General features: G+C 46.8%; 1 protein-coding gene across 2 annotated transcripts in view; it reads left to right on the forward strand.

The window, feature by feature from the left end:
* Nucleotides 1–5,409: 5,409 nt before the first annotated feature.
* The window catches only part of MLLT1 (MLLT1, super elongation complex subunit), a 32,609-nt gene continuing 16,786 nt past the window's right edge, over nt 5,410–21,232 (forward strand). The window contains exons 1-3 of one of the 2 annotated variants that reach the window (XM_027701599.1): nt 5,410–5,585; nt 9,516–9,696; nt 12,575–12,657. In XM_027701599.1, the coding sequence (XP_027557400.1) occupies nt 5,574–5,585; nt 9,516–9,696; nt 12,575–12,657 (276 nt within the window). In that variant the 5' untranslated portion in view covers nt 5,410–5,573. The remainder of the gene's footprint in view (nt 5,586–9,515; nt 9,697–12,574; nt 12,658–21,232) is intronic. The other variant, XM_027701600.1, reaches the window with a different exon arrangement.

Genomic DNA, 21,232 nt, shown 5'->3' on the forward strand with positions numbered 1-21,232 from the left:
TCTTTTGACTGCAGGTTTGTTCATCTGGGAAACTCATGGGATGTGCTTTGCAGAAGTAGAAGACCACTATAGTCACACTGCAGCTGTAAGAAAAGGCAGTGAAGTGACTGACATGCAGGAGAACTTGGGGGTCTTTCCACACAGGCACATCTCTTTCTCAGAGAAACCCCGCTCAAATATGATGTTTGTGTCTAAATCTTTAAGTCCTTAGAACTATTACAAGATGATCATTTTTCTACACTGATCCTTTCAGTGCTGGAATCAGCCTTGGTCGCTGCCTGGCTGGTGTCCAAGCCACTCAGAGCCCAGACTGACCACAGAAGTCATGGTCTTCAGTTCAAGAGTGGAAACAGGGAAGATGCAATTAAATTAGTAATGAGAAAATAATAATGAATGATGAAAAACAGTGAAACAAACTTGTTTCTCCAGGGACAGGAAGGGCAAGCCACAGACATACAGACACAGACATATAAAACCATGACAGGGACTTACAGGGGATGCACAGTTGATGTACAGCTGATGCAAATCCCACATTTACAGTGAGGGACATTAAGCCTACAGAAAAAAACTTTTGGTGAAAAATTAGCAATTTCAGGCATCTTGAGTTGCATGAAATTGTCTGTCCCAACTGGCACATGACATGACTACTCCCACCGGAGCACTGGGACTCTTCTCAACACCCCAGTCGTTGCCTCCTTCACTCACAGTCCCCAGGAACAGCCACATTTGGCCTGTAAAGAATCCATGGATTGTACAGGCAGGAGAGAGAAAGGATGTGTTGTCCCTTCCCAGGACTGGAACCTGGGAAAACACCCCAGAAACCTTTCCCGGCCCTGGCCAAGACAGGGATAAGCACAGTGCAAAGTCTTTTTTCCACTTTATTTTCCACCATCCCCAGATCCCACGGGACAGAACCAACCTTTGGCATAGTCTCCTACCACAGGCCAAGCCAGATTAAACACACACCTTTCAGCCCAAGACAAAGATCTTTGAGGCAAGATCGTGGAAAGAAAAAATAAAAAACCCAAACAAAAATTAAGGAGAGCTGTCGTGATTCATTTGCATATTTGAATATGCAAATAAGATCTGTTTCTTATCCATTGGCACTGGCCCTACTGTAGATGGCAGCAGCACAGCGGATCTCTGCCAGCATCCAGTGCCACAAAGAAAGACGCTAATTGGATTTGCAGACGCTTATTGCAAAGCCCAGAAGTTGCTGGAATGGGTATAAAGAACCAGGAGCTCAGCCCACGGCTGCCTCGGGTGCGAAGGCACTCAGCTGACAGCTCGTTAGCTTGAGATCTCCCTGCAAAATTAGAAGCTGGGAGAAGCCTGGATGGCTGCTGGCTCCAGCATCCCCAGCACCCAAAACTCCTAACACACCCCCCTAGAGCCTGGCAAATTTTCTGCCCTTGGCTGTGATTTTTTCTTTTTGAGGGGAGCTTGAAAAGAAAATCAGGGGTAAGTTTGATCAGTCATTGTGCTGGAAACTGTTCAGGCTGGGAACTGCTAGTGGAGCAAAGGCTGGTTCTAGGAATTTCTCTCCTTGAGTGTTTTCGCAGTTGAATGTAAAGAGCTACCCCAGCACATTTTAAATTAATCCATTCATGCCACTTCACAGAATATCCTGAGTTGGAAGGGATCCACGAGGATCAGCAAAGTCCAACTCCAAACTGTTTGTCCCAGCAGAGAGCCCTGGGGCGTTTGGAGCAGGCAACAATACAATGAGGTGCTTACCCTGAACGGGGCACCCCAAATTCTCCAGTATAATGTGGTTTAATGTCCTTGTATTGGGCTGCCAATGTGGAAGCTGAAGCTCCTGGCTCTGGATTTCCATCTTGGAGGCATCCAAATTCTTGCTTGGATCCCTCCCCAGGCCGTGGAGCAGCTGAAAGCTGAAAGAGTGACCCATGTCCAAACCAGAAGCAAAGACGGGTCCTGCACTGGGAGAGCCCAAAAACAACCATTAACACCAGGCTGGGCAAAAAACAAAGGCATGGAAAATTTGTCATTGGTGAAAATTAAAATAAAAAGCTGATTTAATGATGTTGCAGAAAAAGTAACAGGCAATTTTTCAGGAAAAAAGCTCATGATCTGGTGTGTCTCTTGCACAAGGAGGAAATTCAGCAGAGTGAGAGTGGAGTCAAAGTTGGGAAAGACGGAGATATTTCCAGAAAATATTCAGCCCTGGGAGCACATAACCACCAAGGGCTGTGATGAGGCTGGGAGTGAATAGCCAGGATTGGGAGGTAGAAAATAAAAGATTTAGACCCAAGAGTCACGTGCATGGGAATAATGTCCACAATTAAAGATATCAATGAGAACTCCCAGAGAAAGAGGCCCTGTCTCAATGGAGAAGAAAAGCGACTGTCCAAGGAGATGTCTCTTGGGACTGCATCAGACAGAAACATGGAAAATTAAAACAGGAGCACTTAAAGGAACCCAAATCAGGCTCTTTTTTGTTGTTGTTGTTGTTAACTGAAGCGATTAAGCATTTTGCTTGGCTAATATCCTCTATCAGGTTGATGAGGTAAAGTGGCTCTTTAGAACGATTTGGGAGCCGATTAATCCTCGCCTGTGGCGATCAGGCAGTGACACACAGAGTTATTGGCTAACACGGGGGTTTTCTGCTGCCTCACACAGATCAACAAACTGTCTGAAACAAGAAAGTTGTGTGAAGGAAAAGAAATTCTGAGTGAACTTGCTCGGAAACAGTCACCAATTGCACTTGTAAAGATAGTCCCATTTAGGGCTGGCAAAATTGAGCCCAATAACTTGTCACTTAGAGATGTAAGAAAAGGTAAAACTCTCCGCGGGCGGGAGAGCGGCAAAGGGGGAGAGAGGGGGGAGAGGGGAAAGGCGGGAAGGGGAAGGGAACTGAGGGGGGATGAGGGGAACGGAGGGACAAAGGGGAGAAAGGAGGGAAATGAAGGGGAAATGGGAACCAAGAGGAAATGTGAGAGACTGAAGGGAAAAATGAGGGGAATGAGGGAAACTGAGGGAGACTGAGAGGAAAAAATGAGAGAAACTGAGGGGAGAGATGAGAGAGACCAAGGGGGAGGTATGGGAGACTAAGGGGAGAATGGAAACTGAGAGGAAATGAGGGAGACTGAGGAGAAAAAGGAGAGAAAATGAGAGATAAAGGAAACAGAGAGGGAAAATGTGGGAGACTGAGGGGGAAAATCAGGGAAATGAGGAGGAAATGAGGGAGACCAAGGAGAAAGTGTTGGAGGCAGGGGAAAAGGAGAGAAACAGAAGGAAAAGAGGGAGACTGAGGGAAAATGAGGAAGGCCAAAGGTAAAAGGAAAGAAACTGAGGGAAATAAGGGAGACTCAGGGGAAAAAGAGGGAGACTGAGGGGAAAAATGTAGGAGACTGAGGGGAAATGAGGGTGGCTGAAGGGCTAATTGGAAACTGAGAGGGAATGTGTGAGACTGAGGGGAGAAATGAAGGAGATAGAGGGAAAAAAGGAGAGAAGAAAACTTGGGAAACTGAGGGGAAAAACAGAAACTGAGAGGAAATGAGGGAGACTCAGGGGAAAATGGAAACTGAGGAAATGTGGGAGATGGGGAAAAGGAGACAAAATGAGGTGGAAATGAGGGAGACTGAGGGAAAAGGTGGAGACTGGCAGGAAAGGAGAGGAACTGGGGGGGGAAGGAGAGAAGCAAAGAGGTGACTGAGGGGGAAAATGAGAGCAAAGGTGGGAAACTGAAGGAAAAATGGAAAATGAGGGAGTCTGGGGGGGAAATGAGGGAGACTGAGGGAAAAGGGGAGAAACTGAGGGGGAAAGGAGTAAACCAGAAAGAAAATGAGTGAGATGAAGGGGAAAATGGAAACTGAGAGAAAATGTGGGAGACTGAGGGGACAAATGAGGGAGTCTGAGGGGAAAAGAAGAGAAACTGAGAGAAAAAGGAAAGAAAATGAGGGAGACTGAAGGCAGTTGCAACAAGGGAGAGCAAAAGAAAGATGAGGAAGGACAAGGGAGAATGAAGGAGGGGAAACGGGAGGATAGGAGAAAATGGGATAAACTGAGGAGAAATGGGGGATAAGAGGGAAAAGCAGGGAGCATTGAGAAAAAATGAAGGATGGTGAGGGGAAAACAAGACGGGGGAACTGAGGGGGGAGAAGCAGAGGGAAAAGGCACAGGAAGAAGAGAGGCTGGGGAGAACAAGGTAAGCCCTGCCTGGCCACCCCAACCTGCCGTGCTGGGAGCCACGGCTTCACTTGTTCCCCTTGCTCTCCCGTGTTCCTGCTCATTGGTGTCAGGAATTAACACACAGGCGAGACAAGTGTGGACTGAGGTGGGGGGAGAGGGAGAAGTGGTGGGATGGGCGAACAGAGATGGGTGAACACCTGATCTCAGTGTTGGTTGTGCGCTTCGAGGAACACCCTGGGCGACAGAACTGGGGGTAGAACAGCGAAGGGCAGTGGTAGAACAGCAGTGGTATAACAGCTCACCCGGGGCAGAATGGGTGAACGATCCCCAGTGTTGGTTGTGCACTTCAAGGAACACCCTGGGGGATGGAATTGGGGATAGAACCCAGAAGGGCACCAGGGTGTGGAGGAGCTGCCTCAGAGCCTCACCTGGGGCGGGTTGGGTGAACGAGGCCCAAATGCCTGATCCCGGTGTTGGTTGTGCCTTTTGAGAGACACTTTGGGTGACACAACCGGGGGCTGAACCCAGAAGGGCTCCGGGTGCTGAGAAGCCACTTCAGGGTTGGCAGAGGTGTAGGAGGAAGAAGGGCAAGATGGGTGAACAATTAGGCCCAAACGCCTGATCCCGGTGTTGGTTGTGCACTTCGAGGAACATCCTGGGACAAAATTGGGAATAGAACTGAGAAGGGCACCGGGTGCTGAGGAGCTGCCTCAGCAGTGAGGAGAGGAGGGGGCTAGATGGGTGAACAACGAGGCCTCAACGCCCGCTCCTGGTGTTGGCTGTACGCTTGGTGGAACACTCTGGGGGACAGCACTGGGGATAGAACTGCGAAGCACACTGTACCCGCCGCGCACCCGCCTCAGCGCCTCACCCACCCTGAGGGAGGTTCTGGGGGGGCCATCAGACCCTACTCGACCCACAGTGCCGACCCCGCCCCTTTCCCCGCCCACTCCCTCTTAGCCTGCCCTTCCATTGGTCAGAACGGCTGCCCATCAGGTGGAAGGGGCGGTGCCGCGCGCGGCGCGCTGGTATTGGCTCCCCCCTCCCTCCGCCATGGCGGCCGTGAGGCGGTTTCCGGTTCCGCGGGGCGGGCGCGGGGCTGGCGCTGCGCTCTGAGTGACACACAATGAGGCGGGCGGCGGGGCCGTGAGGGGCCGCGACCGAGCAGGCGGCGGCCGAGGAGGCGGCGGCGGCTGCGGTGGGGAGGGGGGTGGGGGGGAGAAACCGGACGCAAGAGCGCGGAGAGAGGGTTGTGGGGTTTTTTTCCCCCCTCTCCCTCCCTCTCTCTCTCTCTCTTTCCCTCTCTCTCTCTCTCTCTCTCTCTGTGTCTCTCACCCCCTTCCCCTCGCCGCGCGCGCTCCGCCGACCGGGCAGCGCAGACCGAGCGAGCGGGGCCCGCGGCGCTGCCGTGCCCAGCCATGGACAATCAGGTGAGGAGCGGAGCGGCCGCGCCGCGCTGAGGGAGGGCTGGGGCGGTGCCGCCCCCCCCCCCATTTCAGAGAGGGGGGCACGGAGGGGAGGGCCCCCCCCGAGGAGGGGGTGCTGCGGGAGGGCACCCCCAGTTCTCGGGATTCCCACCCCCGAGGTGTTGGGGGGCGTTGTGGGGGGCACATCGCCTCCTCAATCTCATGGTGGAGGGGGACATCTTTTCCCCAACCCCCGTTTTGGGGGGGGGCACATGTTCTTCTCAAACCCATTGGGGAGGGGAACATGTTCTCCTCAACCCCCACTTGGGGGGGATACACCTTCTCCCCAGTCCCATTGGGGAGGGGGATATGTTTTCCCCACCTCCCAAAGGGGGGGGACATCTTGTCCTCAGTCACATTTGGGGGGACACATGTCCTCCTCAATGCCATTGGGGGGGGGATATGTTTTCCCCACCTCTCATTTGAGGGGGATATCTTGTCCTCAGTCACATTTGGGGGGGTCACATCTCCTCCTCAATCCCACTGGGGAGGGGGATGTGTTTTCCCTACCAACCCCATTTTGGGGGGCATGTCTTGTCCTCAGTCACATCTGGGGGACACAGCTTCTCCCCACACTGTCTTTGGGGAGGCACACCTCCTCCATGCCCCCCCCAAATGGATGGTACATGTCCTACTCACACCCCTTTGAGGGGGACACCTCCTCCCTGCACCCTTTGGGCTACACTTACTTCTCAGTCCCATTTGGGGGTGGGGTACACCTCCTCCCCACACCCCATTTGAGGAGCACATCTCCTCCTCGTACTCCTTTGGCGGGCACATCTCCCCTCCACACCCCCTTTGGGGGGCACATCTTCCCCCCTCCCGCCCTCTTTGGGAGGACACGTGCCCTCTCCAATCCCATTTGGGGGGCACACCTCCTCCTCACCCCCCTTTGTGGGGGCACACCTTCCCCACACCCTCTGTTTGGAGGAGGGTCACACCTCCTCCCCACAACCTTTTTGAGGGGGCAGATCTCCTGAAGCCCATTTGGCTGGGGGCACACCTCCTTCCCACCCCCCATTTTTTGGAGACGTTTCTCCGCTCACCCCTTCGGGGGTCGCACCTCCTCCCCACCCCTCATTTGAGGGACACATTTCCTCCTCACTCCCCATTTAGGGGGCATACATCGTCCCCACTCACCCCTTTGGGGGGCACACACCTCCTCCCCATCCCTCATTTGGGGGGCACAGCTCCTCTTCACTCCCCATTTTGGGGTCACATCTCCTCCCCATACCCCGTTTCGGGGGTCACACCTCCTCCCCACTCCCTTTTGGGGGGCTCTCAGCCCTCTCCCCTCCATGGGCGGCCGCCGCAGCCTCGCCCGCGGCGGGGGGTGGCAGCAGCAATTCCCGCAAATTCCTACCCGGGATTATTGACAGCGAGAGAGGTGCCGGCCATGCGACCCCCCCCGGAGCTGCACCGGGAAGGGTTAATACCGCCGGGAAGGGTTGATGCCACCGGGATTGCTCCAGGATGGATGCTGGAAGTTAACTGAGGTGATGTGGATGTGGAGCCTTTTGTGTGCGCGGGAGCGGGTAACAGGTACCTCCCGGGCTGAGGTTCGGGAATGAGCCCCGCTATCCCGGATAATCACCCGGAGGAGCGGGAATGGGAGCCGCTCGATGGCTTTCAGGCAATTAGCACATCAAACAAAAACCGGAGCAGCCTTCAGAATGTTTATTGAGAAGTTGAAAGCAGGCTCCTTTGTATTATTACAAATTGTTTGAATAGGATCCTGATTTCCCTTTGTTGGGAGACACGCTTGGAAATAAAAAGGAAAAAAACCCTCCATTTTCAGCGGAGCAACTTTGGATGTTGGTTATGTCGGGAGATCTTATTTTCAAATGTGTTTCAACTTCTGGCTTAATTCTCAGCGATTGTTAATTGGAGCGGGGTGTGAGGAGTGCAGCAAGTACAACTTTCGCTCTCAGATAAACAGTTCTCCTTTATGTTTAATTTCGGTCTCTTCCACACAGCCCCATCTGGTTCTCAGCTACAGTTTCTCAGCCGTTTCGACTCGGAAAGGCAGATTTTGTAGCCTGACAGTCATTTGCACTTCTCAGGAGAGGGGTAGTAACTGGCAACAGTAGCAGGATTTAAAGGGTAATTATGGAATCGATAACGTGAGGCTGCGGCACGGGCTGGCTCAGGGGATGTGAACGCTGTGGGAAGCATCCCAGATAAAGCAGGCCTGCAGGCACACTCCAGTGGGAGCTTAGGATTTGGGCAGGCTGTCTCCACATAATGCTTTCCCGGGATTGCTGAGCTCCGGGTGAAGCACACCTTGCCTTTCTTCTGAGTCCTTAATGCGACATGAAAGAACAGCTGGCCCTGCTCCTTCAGGAGTGAGATGGAGCCGGTGTAGATAAGCCATAAGAACAGGAAAAAATGGGAACTTGCAGAGGAAGGTATCCCAAAGAAATGTTGTAGTGAAGGAATTAATTAGATGAGTTTGTCCCCGAGCCTTAGAACGGATGCGTTGGATCGAGCTGAGGGTATTTTGCTGTGAGGATATAAACTGCCTGAACAAGTGTGTTAAGGCTTATGGTTGAAATTGGAACTGGACTGCAATTTGGGAGGTCAGGCTTTGATGCCTGGTGCTCTGCAGACCTCCTGTGAGAGCTTTTTACAGAGACAAGAACGCTGAGGTGGGGTGACTTGTGCTTTTTCAGCACCGTGCTCTGAAAAAAAAAAGTCAGGTTGGAGATGCAAAATATTTTTTGAGCGTTAATTGTGATCACGTTCCTTGCTGCAGTTCATCCGTGGGAAAATAAGGATGCTGCTTTCCCTAAACATTTGTCTAGAGCTCAGGAAGCTTTCTCTTTCCATGTTCATTGTCTAACATCATGCCTTTGGTTTGGCTCTGGGTCAACATGTAATATAGGTAATGACAAATAATGTTGCCTCTCCCAGTGGTAATTGGGACCTGCTAGGAAGAACAAGACACTTATTTGCAAGCCTGAAGTGAAGGATGGGGTAGGGACTAAAAACTGCCCCTTTTTCTATGAACCTCCTGGTGCTGAAGCTGGATTTTGATAGGATTAGTTTGGAATCAGTGTGTTGCTGCTCTGGTTTGTGTAACAAATATGCACAAAAGTCGGATACCTTGGGTGTTATTCTCTGTCTCTACAAATCTGGCCCTGACATTCCCTTGATTTATCTTGTGTCTGAATCCCTTTCCTCTGTTACATCTGTTTTATTCATTCTCTTTCTCCTGTCTGAAGTCTGCAATAATATGTGGACCTTCACCATTAATTTCATCTGGCTTTTAAGACATTTTAATGGGATTTTTGTGCTTTGAGTAAGGCACAGAATACACCTTCTCTGTTAGTGATTGGAGTAGGATTCAGAAGTGCAAATCAGAATTAGGTCAGTTTAGTGTTGGACATAGTGCAGGCAGAGATGATAACTTGGTCTTGGAAAACGTGTTAATAAAATATATTTAGAATACAGGAAACATCGGAGTTTTATTCTAAACTACCAATTCATGATGTGATTTTTCCTGTTTCAAAATTAGTTTTCTGTCAGTGCTGTGAATCCTGGAAGCTGTGAACATCAAGTTCTGTCTCTGACACTTTCTAGAAATAAAGACTCCGCAATTAGGACTTTGCTGACAATTTAACTGATAAGTGAGGCAGAGAAACCGATCCCAATTCTAAAGCTGCTCTAGTATTAGGGGGGAAATAGGTATGAAATGGTGCTGGGAGGTATTTTTATGATGCCTTTTCTGTTGACAACACTGGTTGTCAGTCTGGGGCTGATCTCTCTGTGGATCTGTGGCGTTCCCCCCGGCAGACCCGGGCTCTGCTGTCGGGGGCCTCATCGTTCTGTAACCTATAAACTGCATCATTTTGCTTGTGGTCCTAAAATGCTAAAACCTCTGTCCTAAAACAGTGCACAGTGCAAGTCAAACTGGAGCTGGGGCACCGAGCCCAACTGAGGAAGAAGCCCACCACGGAGGGGTTCACCCATGACTGGATGGTGTTTGTCCGTGGCCCCGAGCAGTGTGACATCCAGCATTTTGTGGAACGCGTGGTCTTTCGGCTGCATGAGAGCTTCCCAAAGCCCAAGCGAGGTGAGTGGATGCTTGAAGGTGTATTATTAGGTGTTCTCTCCATGAAATAGCATTTTGCAAGTTAAGGTTGTCTTGGGCTGTCACTTTTCTTTAAAATAGCTCCTTAAAGAGGGGCGAAATGTCCATTGTGTGCGCTCTGCTTTAACCTTTCCTGACTGTGTTTGAGGAAGGTCAGGGAGAATGGGACCTTTCTTCTGGTGAAAGGGCAGGAGGTGAGGTGCTTTCTCCTCTTGTTTAAGCATTAGTACTTGCAGGTTCTCAACACACAAGTGACAGCAGAAGATAATTCACGTTATGGAATGGGAGAGGTGGGTTTGATTTGTTGGAATTCACCAGCAAAAGCTGGAAGCACATGATCAGTGAGAGATGCTCAAATACTGGGCTTTTATATGTACTGGGGTGTGTAGGGTTCTGCACTGGTCATGGATTCTTGCAATTCCTAGCCTCGGGTGCCAGTTCAGGTAGATTAACCCAGCAGAAATCAGTGATGCCACAGGGTGATGGTCCCTTTGCCCCTGGCTGGGTGGTCAGTGTGGTTGGGCAGAGTGTACACATTGCAGTGTTATTTTCTGTCTTTGCTTTGTGACTGTGTGGAAAAGATGCTGGCACCAGGCAGCGGGAATTCATGAGGCTGAGGTGGAGGAACAGGAATTGCCCTTTTAGGGGGCAGCACAGAGTTACATCTGTGTAAGATTGTGTAACTGTAGCTGCAGTGTTACTGTTTTAAGAAATACAAGCTGCCTGTGAGTGTTGCTGTGAAGTACTTTGTAATGTGCATTCTTAACGTACACTCAGGATGTCTTAGGACAACCTGTGACATGGGTTATTTGTAAGAGTCCACAGTGGAAAGTAACTCAAAGGCGCTCAGCTCACGAGAGTGTGAATATGGAATGTATGTTAATAATGTCTCCTTCAAATTGACGTAGTAAAACTGATGTATGATAAGCAAGTGCAGGACTGAGCAGAAAGCTAATTTATAGAATAAAAATTGTAATCTGCTGGGTTACAGTTCTGTCATCTGGTGTAATTTAATTTATTACAAACAACTGTGTTGTGGTAGTACATAGAATCATGGTGTGGTTTGGGTTGGAATGGACCTTAAATACCACTTTGTTCCACGCCCTGCCATGGGCAGGGACACCTTCCACCAGCCCAGGGTGCTCCAAACCCCGTCCAACCTGGCCTTGGACACTTCCAGAGATGGGGCAGCCACAGCTGCTCTGGGAAACCTGCGCCAGGGCCTCCCCACCCTGACAAGGAAGAACATCTTCCCAATATCCCATCTAACCCTGCCCTCTGGCAGAGTGAAACCATGGCCTTTGCTCAGTCAGTTACTTTGTCATCTACATTCACAGAGATATTTTTCCCTAATCCCTGGGTTTTTAATGCTTCCTTGAGCTCCATTCTAAGCCCAGCATGCCTTTGACCAAGGTGTGTTTGGGTTTTACATAAATACTGTGGCATGTGCATCCTATTCCTAGGTTTGTTTGAAGGGTTCCTTCAGCTGGTTCTGTCTCACTTGGAGCAGATCCTGGTGCTGAAGGTGGGCTCGTGCTGCTGGCAGATTGCTCCTGGAATCATTGGAATTTGTCAGAATAGAGTGGCAGAAGAACAAAGGCTGCTTGGCAGATAGGCTTGAAATTCCCGCTGCCATATTGGCACTGCTCTTTGATTTTGGGTTTTTCCCTCTAAATGACAGGGTTCTTATATAAAATTCAAGTTAAAGCAAGTCTAGAGCTTTTTATTATTTTTAGTACGTCTTTTTTTCACAGTTGAATTTTGAGTGCTGTTTTTCAGCACCTTAATGATGGTAAAAGTGCTTAGAGCTGGGGTAACACATCTACATTAAAGGAAAATAATTTGTGTGCTTTTAGGTTTGATGTACTGTTTCCTAATCATATTAATTACTCGGAATTCTTATGAGAAACTCCAAAGATTTGCACTGAATTCCTCTAATTACTTAATTGACTTTATTTACATATATTGTAGTGCATAAATTATACGCAAGTGCATCCGGTTCCTGGGAGGGAGAACATCTCTGTGGGTCTCATGTTTCTTCTGGCAGCTGTTGTGTGTTTCTACATCATGGCCAAAGAAATGATCCTGGAATCCTTAGAGTTGGATATCCCTATCCTGGAATGCAGTGGTGGATAATAGGAAGGATTCAGGAGCATGAAGCTACACCAGGTAGCGGGACAGGGGCAACTGAGGCAGGAAACACAGAGATTAATTTCTCTGAAGCAATTAACTTTTCTAATTACCGTGCTGCAGAAAGCAGCTCTGACCTTAGCAACAAACTGGTTCACCTTCCTCCTTGTGTTTCCTTGTGTGTGGAATAAATAGCAGTGCTCACCTGCCCTTCGGGTTTGTGAACCTTTGGGGGAAGCAGCCTGTTACCTCATTATGAGGGTTGAGGATTTCAGGGGAGTGTTTCAAGTTAAAAATAATCATCTTGCTTGCGTGTTGTAGTGCTTTGATTAATAAATATGGACATCAAAGTCAATTTTACCTTTCTCTGCTGTTGTACCTTTTGGGTCTTGGCCTTTTCTTGCCAGACAGCTCGAACTGGCAGTTTGCATTGTTGTGGAACAGCCCAGAAATGTAATTGTATCTCACTGCAAAGGGGGGTAAGAATCTCACAGAGCCTCTGGCCTGGAGTGTTTTATGTTTCCTTTCCATGGGAGGAGCTAAGAACAGATTTTCATGTTCCCAACTAAGCCTGTGGCCACCATCTTATTCTGTGTGGTTTTCTCCACAAAGGTCAGTGTTTTAACTGTGTCCTGAGTTCTCAGGGGCCCGTTTCTCCTCTTGCAGCTCCTTTTTGGCTCAGATGAAGTTGTGCTGAATTCCAAGTTCACATTTATTTGTTCTCTTTCAGTGTGCAAGGAGCCCCCCTACAAGGTGGAGGAGTCTGGCTACGCTGGCTTCATTATGCCCATTGAAGTGCACTTCAAAAATAAGGTAGAAATCTGATTTCTGGTCTTCTAATTGTTTTGAGCTGTGCCAGAGCCTGAAACTGCCTGACAGAAAGACTCTAAATTATGTGACTGTTTTATGTGTGTGTTTTTTATTAGTCTAATAAATAGAATTTAACTGGGAGTTGGAAGCTCCTGCCAGACTTCAAAAGAAAGCTTTTGGCAGAAATGGAATTGCATAGAAAGGTGATATCAGGACAGTGGATGGTCCTAGAGATTGTACCACTTGTAGCTCCTTTAACTTGGAGACTATTAAAGCATTTTAAAATATTTTATGCACATATGGAAGTAAATAAACATAAACTGCTGATTTTGTCAACATTTGTAAACACTGTGTTGTCCATAAATGAAAAAAATCCACTTTTTAATTTGCAATCTCATTAAATTAACTGTATAGGTATGAAATTTGTAGACACACATTTGCATGTCTAGGACAAGTATTCAGACCTGTGTTCAAGATATCCTTCTTCTGATTCACTGCTCTTCCAAAAAGAAAACACTAAATATTTGAAGTCTTAAGATGCATTGCCAACAAGCATATGAAAGTTAAAGTTTGGGATTTATTGCTTGCTTTTAGTCTTACCACAGAGGTCACATGCTGCAGGACTTGGAGAAGGTTATGAAAACAGGGAATTGGGCTCTTGTGTTCATATTACCTCAGTTTCAGTCAAATTGTTTTGTTAAACAGGAATAGTGAAGCTTTCTGGGTTTGATTACTGCTTAAATAATAAAATAAAAAATAATGTTTTTCTTATTAGCCCTAAGAGGGAACCTAGATAAAACAAACTAAAAATGTGACCATTGAGCCACATCACTGTAATCTCTGCTCTCACCCACCCCCTCATATATATATGTGTATGTATAAAATATATATAATTAATTCTCTTTAGCTTCCCGTCATTTTTTCCATGTATCTCCCACAAAAATCCGTCTGTCATTTCCTTCTCACCCCAGTCCAGCACAGGGCACTCTCCTGGCAATGTCATTTTGTGAATAATTAGCATTTTAGTTTGGTTTTTTTGGCCCTGCTGCATTGCCCTGACCCCACTTTGAGTCAGAGTAATGAGCCAGATAATGGGACTGAACCACAAGAAGACAAGCTGGTCTCCTAAACCTGGGAATGTTTTGCCCACAAGTTATTTTTTGGGTGAGTAGGGGAACCCAAAAGGCTGTGAAAAGAAGTGGCAGTCAGAGGGTGGGGGTGAAAGTTGTTGATAAAAGCAGCTTTTTTGGCAAACACTGAAAACTACGACTTGAGTGCAACAAAAAGCTCAAAAGCTTAAAAGTAGTTCGAATTTTGGTGGCTTTTTTGAGGTTTTAGGTGGGAATCAGAAAACTCTTGAATGTTCTCATAAGTCAGGTTCAAAATCCTTTACGTTCCTGACCAAAAAATATGAACTTCTCCGTGTTGATTCCTTGTAACTGGAACCTCTAATGACTGTGAGGGGTGAACTGTGTTTTAGTTCTACTCTTACCCTTTATTTTCCCTTCCTTTCTTCACCCAGTCTTTCCTCACACTTTTTGCTGCAGGTTTGTCTTTCACAAACCCTCTGATCTCTCATTTCTGTGTTGGATTTTTGTGGGTGCTCTTGTTTGCATTGACTGCCATCTGCATTCCTGCTTTCTTTTTTTCCTCTGTTCTTTATATCCCTGTGTTGCTGCTGAAATATGGAACTGGCAGCTTTTCTGCCTAGAACTTGGTTTCCCACCCACCGGGGTCATCCCTTCTCATTGTTCCTCCACACACGTGACTGCAGAGTTGTTCCCCTGCTCTGAGCATAGGGGTGGCTTTTATAAATAAGGGAAATAGGTGGGCTCTGTTCTCCCTGGAAACAATGGAAGAAGCAGCTAATTTAATTTGTTGCTGACATTTTGGTCTTAAGAAACATGGCAAATAATTAGGACAACAGGTTTTAGTTGCACCCTTGTTTCAAAATCTACAGATCTTCAAAATATTCATCCTTGCCTTATTTTTTAGATCCGTGTGCTTTGGAGAAGTTCTTTTCCATTTTTAAGCTGATGGACAAATTGCTAATTAAGGAGTTTCAGGCAGCATTAAATTGGGGCAAGCTCTGGTTGAGGGAACAGGTTCCATTTTCCAGCACATGGTTGGAACAGAGACATCTTCTCAGATTCAATCATGAAGTTAAGACTGCTGGAAGCTCAGAAGCTGCTGCTGATGTGGTGATGAGTGACAGGACCCGAGGGAACAGCTGGAGCTGTGCCAGGGGGGTTGGGATGGATCTCAGGGAAAGGTTCTTCCCCCAGAGGGTGCTGGGGCACTGCCCAGGCTCCCCAGGGCAGTGGGCACGGCCCCAAGGCTGCCAGAGCTCCAGGAGCGTTTGGACAACGCTCTGAGGGACGGGGTGGGATTGTTGGGGTGTCTGTGCAGGGCCAGGGGTTGGACTGGATGATCCCTGTGGGTCCTTCCCAACTCAGAATATTTCAGGATTCTATATGAGGAACTGGGCTCCTGTATCCACCATTGCCCACTTGGAATTTTAAGAGCTATGATTATTTTCAGGAAGTGGAGCTGAAGGAAATGTATCTTCTGCAAAGATAGAAATGCAAAGACTGGGATATAGCAGAAATTAAAAAGATAGGCAAAGAGGAGGAGGAGGAGGAGTGGCAAAGGCTTAGGATGCAGACTGTGTTCTCCTGAACTAAAGAACGTGGTGTTAAAGCACCAAATAAATCAAAGTCTTCATCACTTCAAGACCACGTGTTCACTCTGATCTGTGTAAACCTGTTGACACTGGTGGGGATCAGCTGGTGTGTGTGGAGCAGATATTGTTCTGAATTGATTACAGCATTTGGGGCTCATCCTTGAGTAATTCCCTTCAAGTAGATGTTAGGGATTGATCCTGGGATTGGGGAGAAAAGGCTATTTGGAGGTGGGTGGGTGTTGTGGCCATATGCTCCCACATTCTGACACATTTTTGTTGATGTGTGTCCTGGGTTGAAACCAGAGTTACAGAGGCTTTGGGATTTGTTTATCGATGCATGTTTAGCTTTGTAAAGGTGAGAAGAGAAAGGATTTAAAGAAGGAGTGAACTAATCTGTGGATGTTGATCTTTGTAGTGGTTGGCTGAAATGTTTTTTTTCCCACAGTTTAAGCCTCCTTTCTTAGCCATTTCCTTTCCCTGTGCTGATTTGTTACTGCGATGGTAAATCCTGCAGAAACACTGACCTATGCTTTGTGAAGGAACAGTTTTAAGAATGGTTTTAATGAGCTTCATCAGGGATTTTTTTAAGCAACTTGGCATAAAATCACCCATTAACTCTTTGTGTTGGAGTACCCTCTTATTGTTGTTGTGTGTTTGGAGCAGCAGAGTCTGTTCTCTTGGCCCCCCTGAAGCTTTTGGTGCCTTTCTGTCAGACAGGCAAGTGTCAACAGAGTGTAAAAAAGGTGTAAGAGCCTGTTTTTATCCTCCACAAGGGTTGTTGGGTTGTTGTGTTTGTCCTTCCTGTGCTGCACTTCAGTGCCTCCCTAAGTAGGTGCTTTCTCAGCATTGGCATTTGGATCACAGATTATAAATTGTGAATATTGCTGTGAGCCTGGGCAGGCTGTGGGGCTGAGTGGGCTGTGTGGCCACAGGACTCATTTAATACCGGCCGAGCCTCTGCTGCTGTAACTGATCCTGAAAAACAAATGGCAGGGGCTCAGCAGGTTGATTGATAAAGCTTTTGAAAGCAGAGTTGACTAATGACAGCAGATCATTTGGACTGGAAATGTTAGTGTGCTATTTTTGTGGTGAAATCCTTTGTGTTCCTGTAACGAGGGCTGCTGTTAGTGGCTTCTGCTGCTCGAATCGATACAAACCGGGTACAACAAATGCGTTGCTGTTTTTCTCCTGCTCTTCCCCTTCCCTCTCCCCCTCAATTTCAACAGTCTGGAGGCTTTTTTCATTGTTGTCTCTAAATAAATGTCTTACAGTGGTACATGTTGTGATCTGGAGGCTGTGATACAGGTCTGACTTTGGTATTCATCCCCTGTGACATTTTTTGCATCCCAATCAAATTAGATCAATCCCCCCCAATAAAGCTAAAGGTCTAGTGTATTTTCATGTTACTCTGATACAAGGCAGACGATATTAATGCAACATGGATAAGATGCTGTATTAAAGTCTCTTTAAAGATGCTACCTCCCAATTTTAGTGCTGGAGATAAAAGCCTTTCCAGGATTTACATAATGGATACACGGAACTTGGGCTTTTCCTATTAGTGAGGAGGAGATAAGCAGAGAAAGCGAAGAAATCCGTTTGATTTTTTCCAGTGAGGTTCAAGAGAAAAACATGCATATTTTACCCCTTCTGCAACATTTATAGGTGTGATACAGAAAACAAACAGAGAAATATTGGAGAAGGGAAAAATTGTTTGTGTCTCACGGTAGGAACTCAGTGGACACGTTGTAAGTGGGCTGCACATATGGCAGGGGAGTGAAACAAGATCAGCTACAACTGGTGTCAGGACTGTGCCATCAGGAGGGGATTGGCCTGGGAAATGCTCCCAAGGAAGGTTGTGGCAAGAATTGGCCTGGGAAATGCTCCCAAGGAGGGCTGGAGAGCCTGTGTTTGCACGAGATGTTTGATTTTACACGAATTACTGTTCTTGGGGCAGGGTCTGCACAGGTTTGAGGAAAGGAGGAGTAGCTTTAACCTGCTGGTGTTGACTCAGTGTTGCTGAAAGTTGTGGACAGAGGAGTAAAACTTGTCATTTGTCTGGCCTTTAAGGGAAGCATTTGTTGCTCACATTTTTTAGGTCTATTTTGCATTCCCCACCAAACCTGCAGCACTTTTGTGCTGCTGCTGAGGAGCGAATCTTTTTTTTTTTTTTACCTTCTCCTGTCAGAAATTAATATGTATTATCAGTTTATCCATTCCTTTATCTAAGCAGGGCTTTCCTGGCCAAAACCCCCCTGGGCTGTGTGTGTTTCAGTAGCCATTCACTGTGGGGCTTCCATATGCTGAAAATATATATATATGTGTGTATATATAAGATATATGTATATGTAAGATGTATATATTAAAAATATATATGTATGTATAAGATCTAAATATTAAAAAGATATAAAAATTATATACAAAATATATAAATAGATATAGATATTGGTATTAAATGTATATTATATATATATATATATATAAAAATATATAAATAGATGATTATATAAAAAGATATATAAATTTGTAGTGCCTGGCAAGGATGAGTTTGCAAACACAGTAGCTTTACCGGCCATGCAGCATCATATCATCTATTTGTAAGAGTTAGGAGATTATTAAATGCTTGTCTTGGACCAGTGAGTACAAAAATATATCAGGAACACCTAATTTTCAAACGAAGAATTATTTCTGATGCGGGGAGAGTCCAAAATGCTGTTCCCTGTTGTTTCACTGAAGAATCACAGAAAAGATAAAGGTGGTTCATGGTCTCCTGAGTGGAACACAGGGCCACTTGCTTCAAAAACTGAATCTTGGGCTATTCACTTTTAAATGTCCTGTCTGGAAGCGGGTGGAAGACCAGTCAGACGGGTTGTACGAGCCTGGGAAGGGGGTTTCATTTATACAGACGTTCCGGATAAATGACTCTGTCAGGCTGGATCTATGGCAAAAGGGAAGTGGTGTTAGATGTTATAGTTATTGAATAACCATGAGCCTGCTTCCTTGGTGTGCTAGATTTTTTTTGTAGATAATTTTGTTTTATGGCTTTCTAAAAGTGATTTATGAGCTTTATGCGCACGCTACCAGTGAAATCCTTTTGATTTGTGTTAAGTGGCAAAGGGCACACCCTGCCTTAAAAACAAGACAAGGAAATTTTAACAAAAGACTTTGAAAAATTCCTCCTCTTTACGAAGAAAAGTGCCAAAAGAACTTTAACCCATTACTTGAGAGCTCAAAGGGAAAATAAAGCGGCTTCAGTGCTCGTAACAGCACAGTGGCGGTCGGTGCAGACAGGAAGCAGTAAAAATAAAACCTAATGTACCCTGCTTGGGAGATTGGAGGTGGAATAGGGGGATTCACGGGATGAAGGGAAGTTTACAGCAGCTGCAAATAAAAGCTTGGCCCTGGCTTTGTGATCCACACTCGTAGTTTACTTCTCTGGCATCCTGAGATTTAAGGGGCAGATGCAAAGTGAGGTTCTGAGGTGCCTTGCTGAGAGATCCCCCCTCCCTGTACCAGCTTAACCATTTCCTGACCAAATTGACCACTGGATTTTAAATCTGAATAGCTGATATCTACCAATTAGAAACGGATGCAATGCATCCTTTTTAAAGCTCTTCTTGGGAGTAAGGCCCTTCAGGGAGCAACAAAATATCCAGAGAAAGTAAGGCTCTCCCCTGTTCAGTTTTGCTGGTTGATGTCAAGGGTTGAATATCAGAAGGTGGAATCATCTAAGAGTAAAGCCTGGCTTGTGTGTGTAGTTGCTGCTCAAGCAGGAGTAGGTAAAGTGATGCTGTAGGACTGTCTGGACCAAAGTTTGTAGGGTGAGAAAGCACCTACACCAGGTTGCAGCCCCAAGCAGCAGGATTTGTGGACCCCAGCATAGTATTTAGAAAGGCTTTGAAGTGTGGCCCTGTGGATTCAAGCCTGGCTTTCCATTCCAAGTTAGAAGATGGGTAGGTCCAGGTCAATTGAGAGATTTCCCTTGGTCTTCCGCCCCCCTTCCCCCCTTGATGGTTGTTTGGAGGGAAGAACCTTTTAGGGGGGACCGGATGGATTAAGCTTTGGAGTGGCTGGAGCTGTAATCATTAGCTGGGCAGTGAGGGCAGTAAAGGAAAGAATGTTTATTTGCAGCTTTTTGCTTTGAGACTTTTGTGGTGGTTCTTTTAGGAGTGCTGTAATCTCAACTATTCACTTGGTGGGGGGAGTTGGGGGGCTCCTCATGGCCTTGGGGATACAAAGGGGATTTTAATGATCAGGACACTTGGCTGGGGCTCCTTCCCAGGGCAGGAGTTGGAGAAAAATCACATTGAAAAACCGCCTTAATTTTACAAAAATTCAACAGAGACACAATAAATATTTGGGAGCTTCTGTCCTTGTGAGTCTATACAAGAAATGGGATACCTAAGGTGAGAGGGAGAGGAATCTGCTGCCTCTGCCCTGCTCAGAAAGCAAACAAATGACAAAGCAGAGCTGGTAATGGGGTGGCAAAACAGCTTTTGACCAAATCCTGCCTTTGCTAATATATCCAAGATCTATTTACTCTCTTGTAAACCAGGAAAAGCATTTTAGAAACCATTATTAGGCCACATTTGGGTTTCTATTCATCCTTCATTTCAGTTTATTAGACTTTGAGAGACCCTGTGCAGCTGCTGTTTGAACTGCAGCGAGCACACACGCAGAGCTCGCTAATGATTCTGTTAATGAGGACGGTCATGGAAGAGAGGGAAACAACAGGGCAGTGGATTTTGCAAGGGTTTTTTCTTTTTCTTCCCATTTATCTGTTTTAGTGGCCACTGAACCCTTTGGGGAGACACTGAGCCCTTTTGGGAGGGCGTGGGTTCTTCAAGACTGTCCCAAGAGAAGCTCTGAAGACCCTGGTGTTGGTAGCACGTTAATCTGAGACTCGATACCTGTTTGGGGGTTAGGACTAACCTTGACTCCCAGATAAGCTCAGGGTGCTGATTTTGGCGTTTACCTGATTTTGGTAAATCAGGTGTAGTTACCACCCTCTGTATTATGAGAGGTGTAGTTTGTCCAAGAAATGGCCTCTGCAGCAGGAGCAAACAGCAGGAATCGGGGTGGTCCGAAGCCGTTTGACGCTCTAACCTATTTTCAGCAAATCTAATGGAGCTCGGGCCGGGAGCCTGCGGCGTCTGTTCCCATCCAACAATGCAACTGCACCAGGAAATCGAGCTGCTGGATATGAATTCTGGAAAAGGCTGCTGTGCAGCTGCTTGATGTTGCGCAGTGAATGAGGCATGTGGGAAGCATTCATGGAAACACGGAGGGTACTGCCGGGCTCACCGGGCTTTGCAGGAGAGTCTCTCTTGCCACATTTACTTTCCAAGCTGGAATACAAGAGAACACCAGGCAGTGTCCTGTGGGTATTTGTAACGCACAAGCAGCCTGCAATATTTGCAGTTTTGGTGTGGGGGGGGTGTGAAAAAAAAGGAGGAGGTTTGTTCCATTCTGTGCTGCAGATGCAGCAGGTGGAACAGGAGCAGTGAGGCGCAGATGATCCCCAACGTGATACAAAAACTCAGGATTGCTTGGGTGAAAGTGCCCTCGGAAAAGTTCAAAAGCCTGGGATATCTTCCCATTCAGCCTCTGCAATATGCATATTGAAAAGGATTTTGCAAACCAAGTCATCCTTTTCCCTGTTGTGTTTAATCTTTTCTTGGTACCCACAGAGATCCCGGGAGTTCAGAAGTTGTTTTTTCTCTAAAAAAAAAGGATTGTGCTTTTCTTAATATTGATACTTAAAAGTTGCTTCCCAAAGGAGATAGGATCTGAATTTTGGGGAAAACAGAATAGCAGGTAGACCTTGTGAATCTGCTTTTCTGGGAAGGCTTGGACAGCTTTAAATAGACAATTTTCACTCAAAATTCATGCCTGTGT

This window comes from Neopelma chrysocephalum, unplaced genomic scaffold (assembly GCF_003984885.1).
Source record: "Neopelma chrysocephalum unplaced genomic scaffold, ASM398488v2 Primary Assembly neopelma1_164, whole genome shotgun sequence".
NCBI lineage: Eukaryota > Metazoa > Chordata > Aves > Passeriformes > Pipridae > Neopelma > Neopelma chrysocephalum.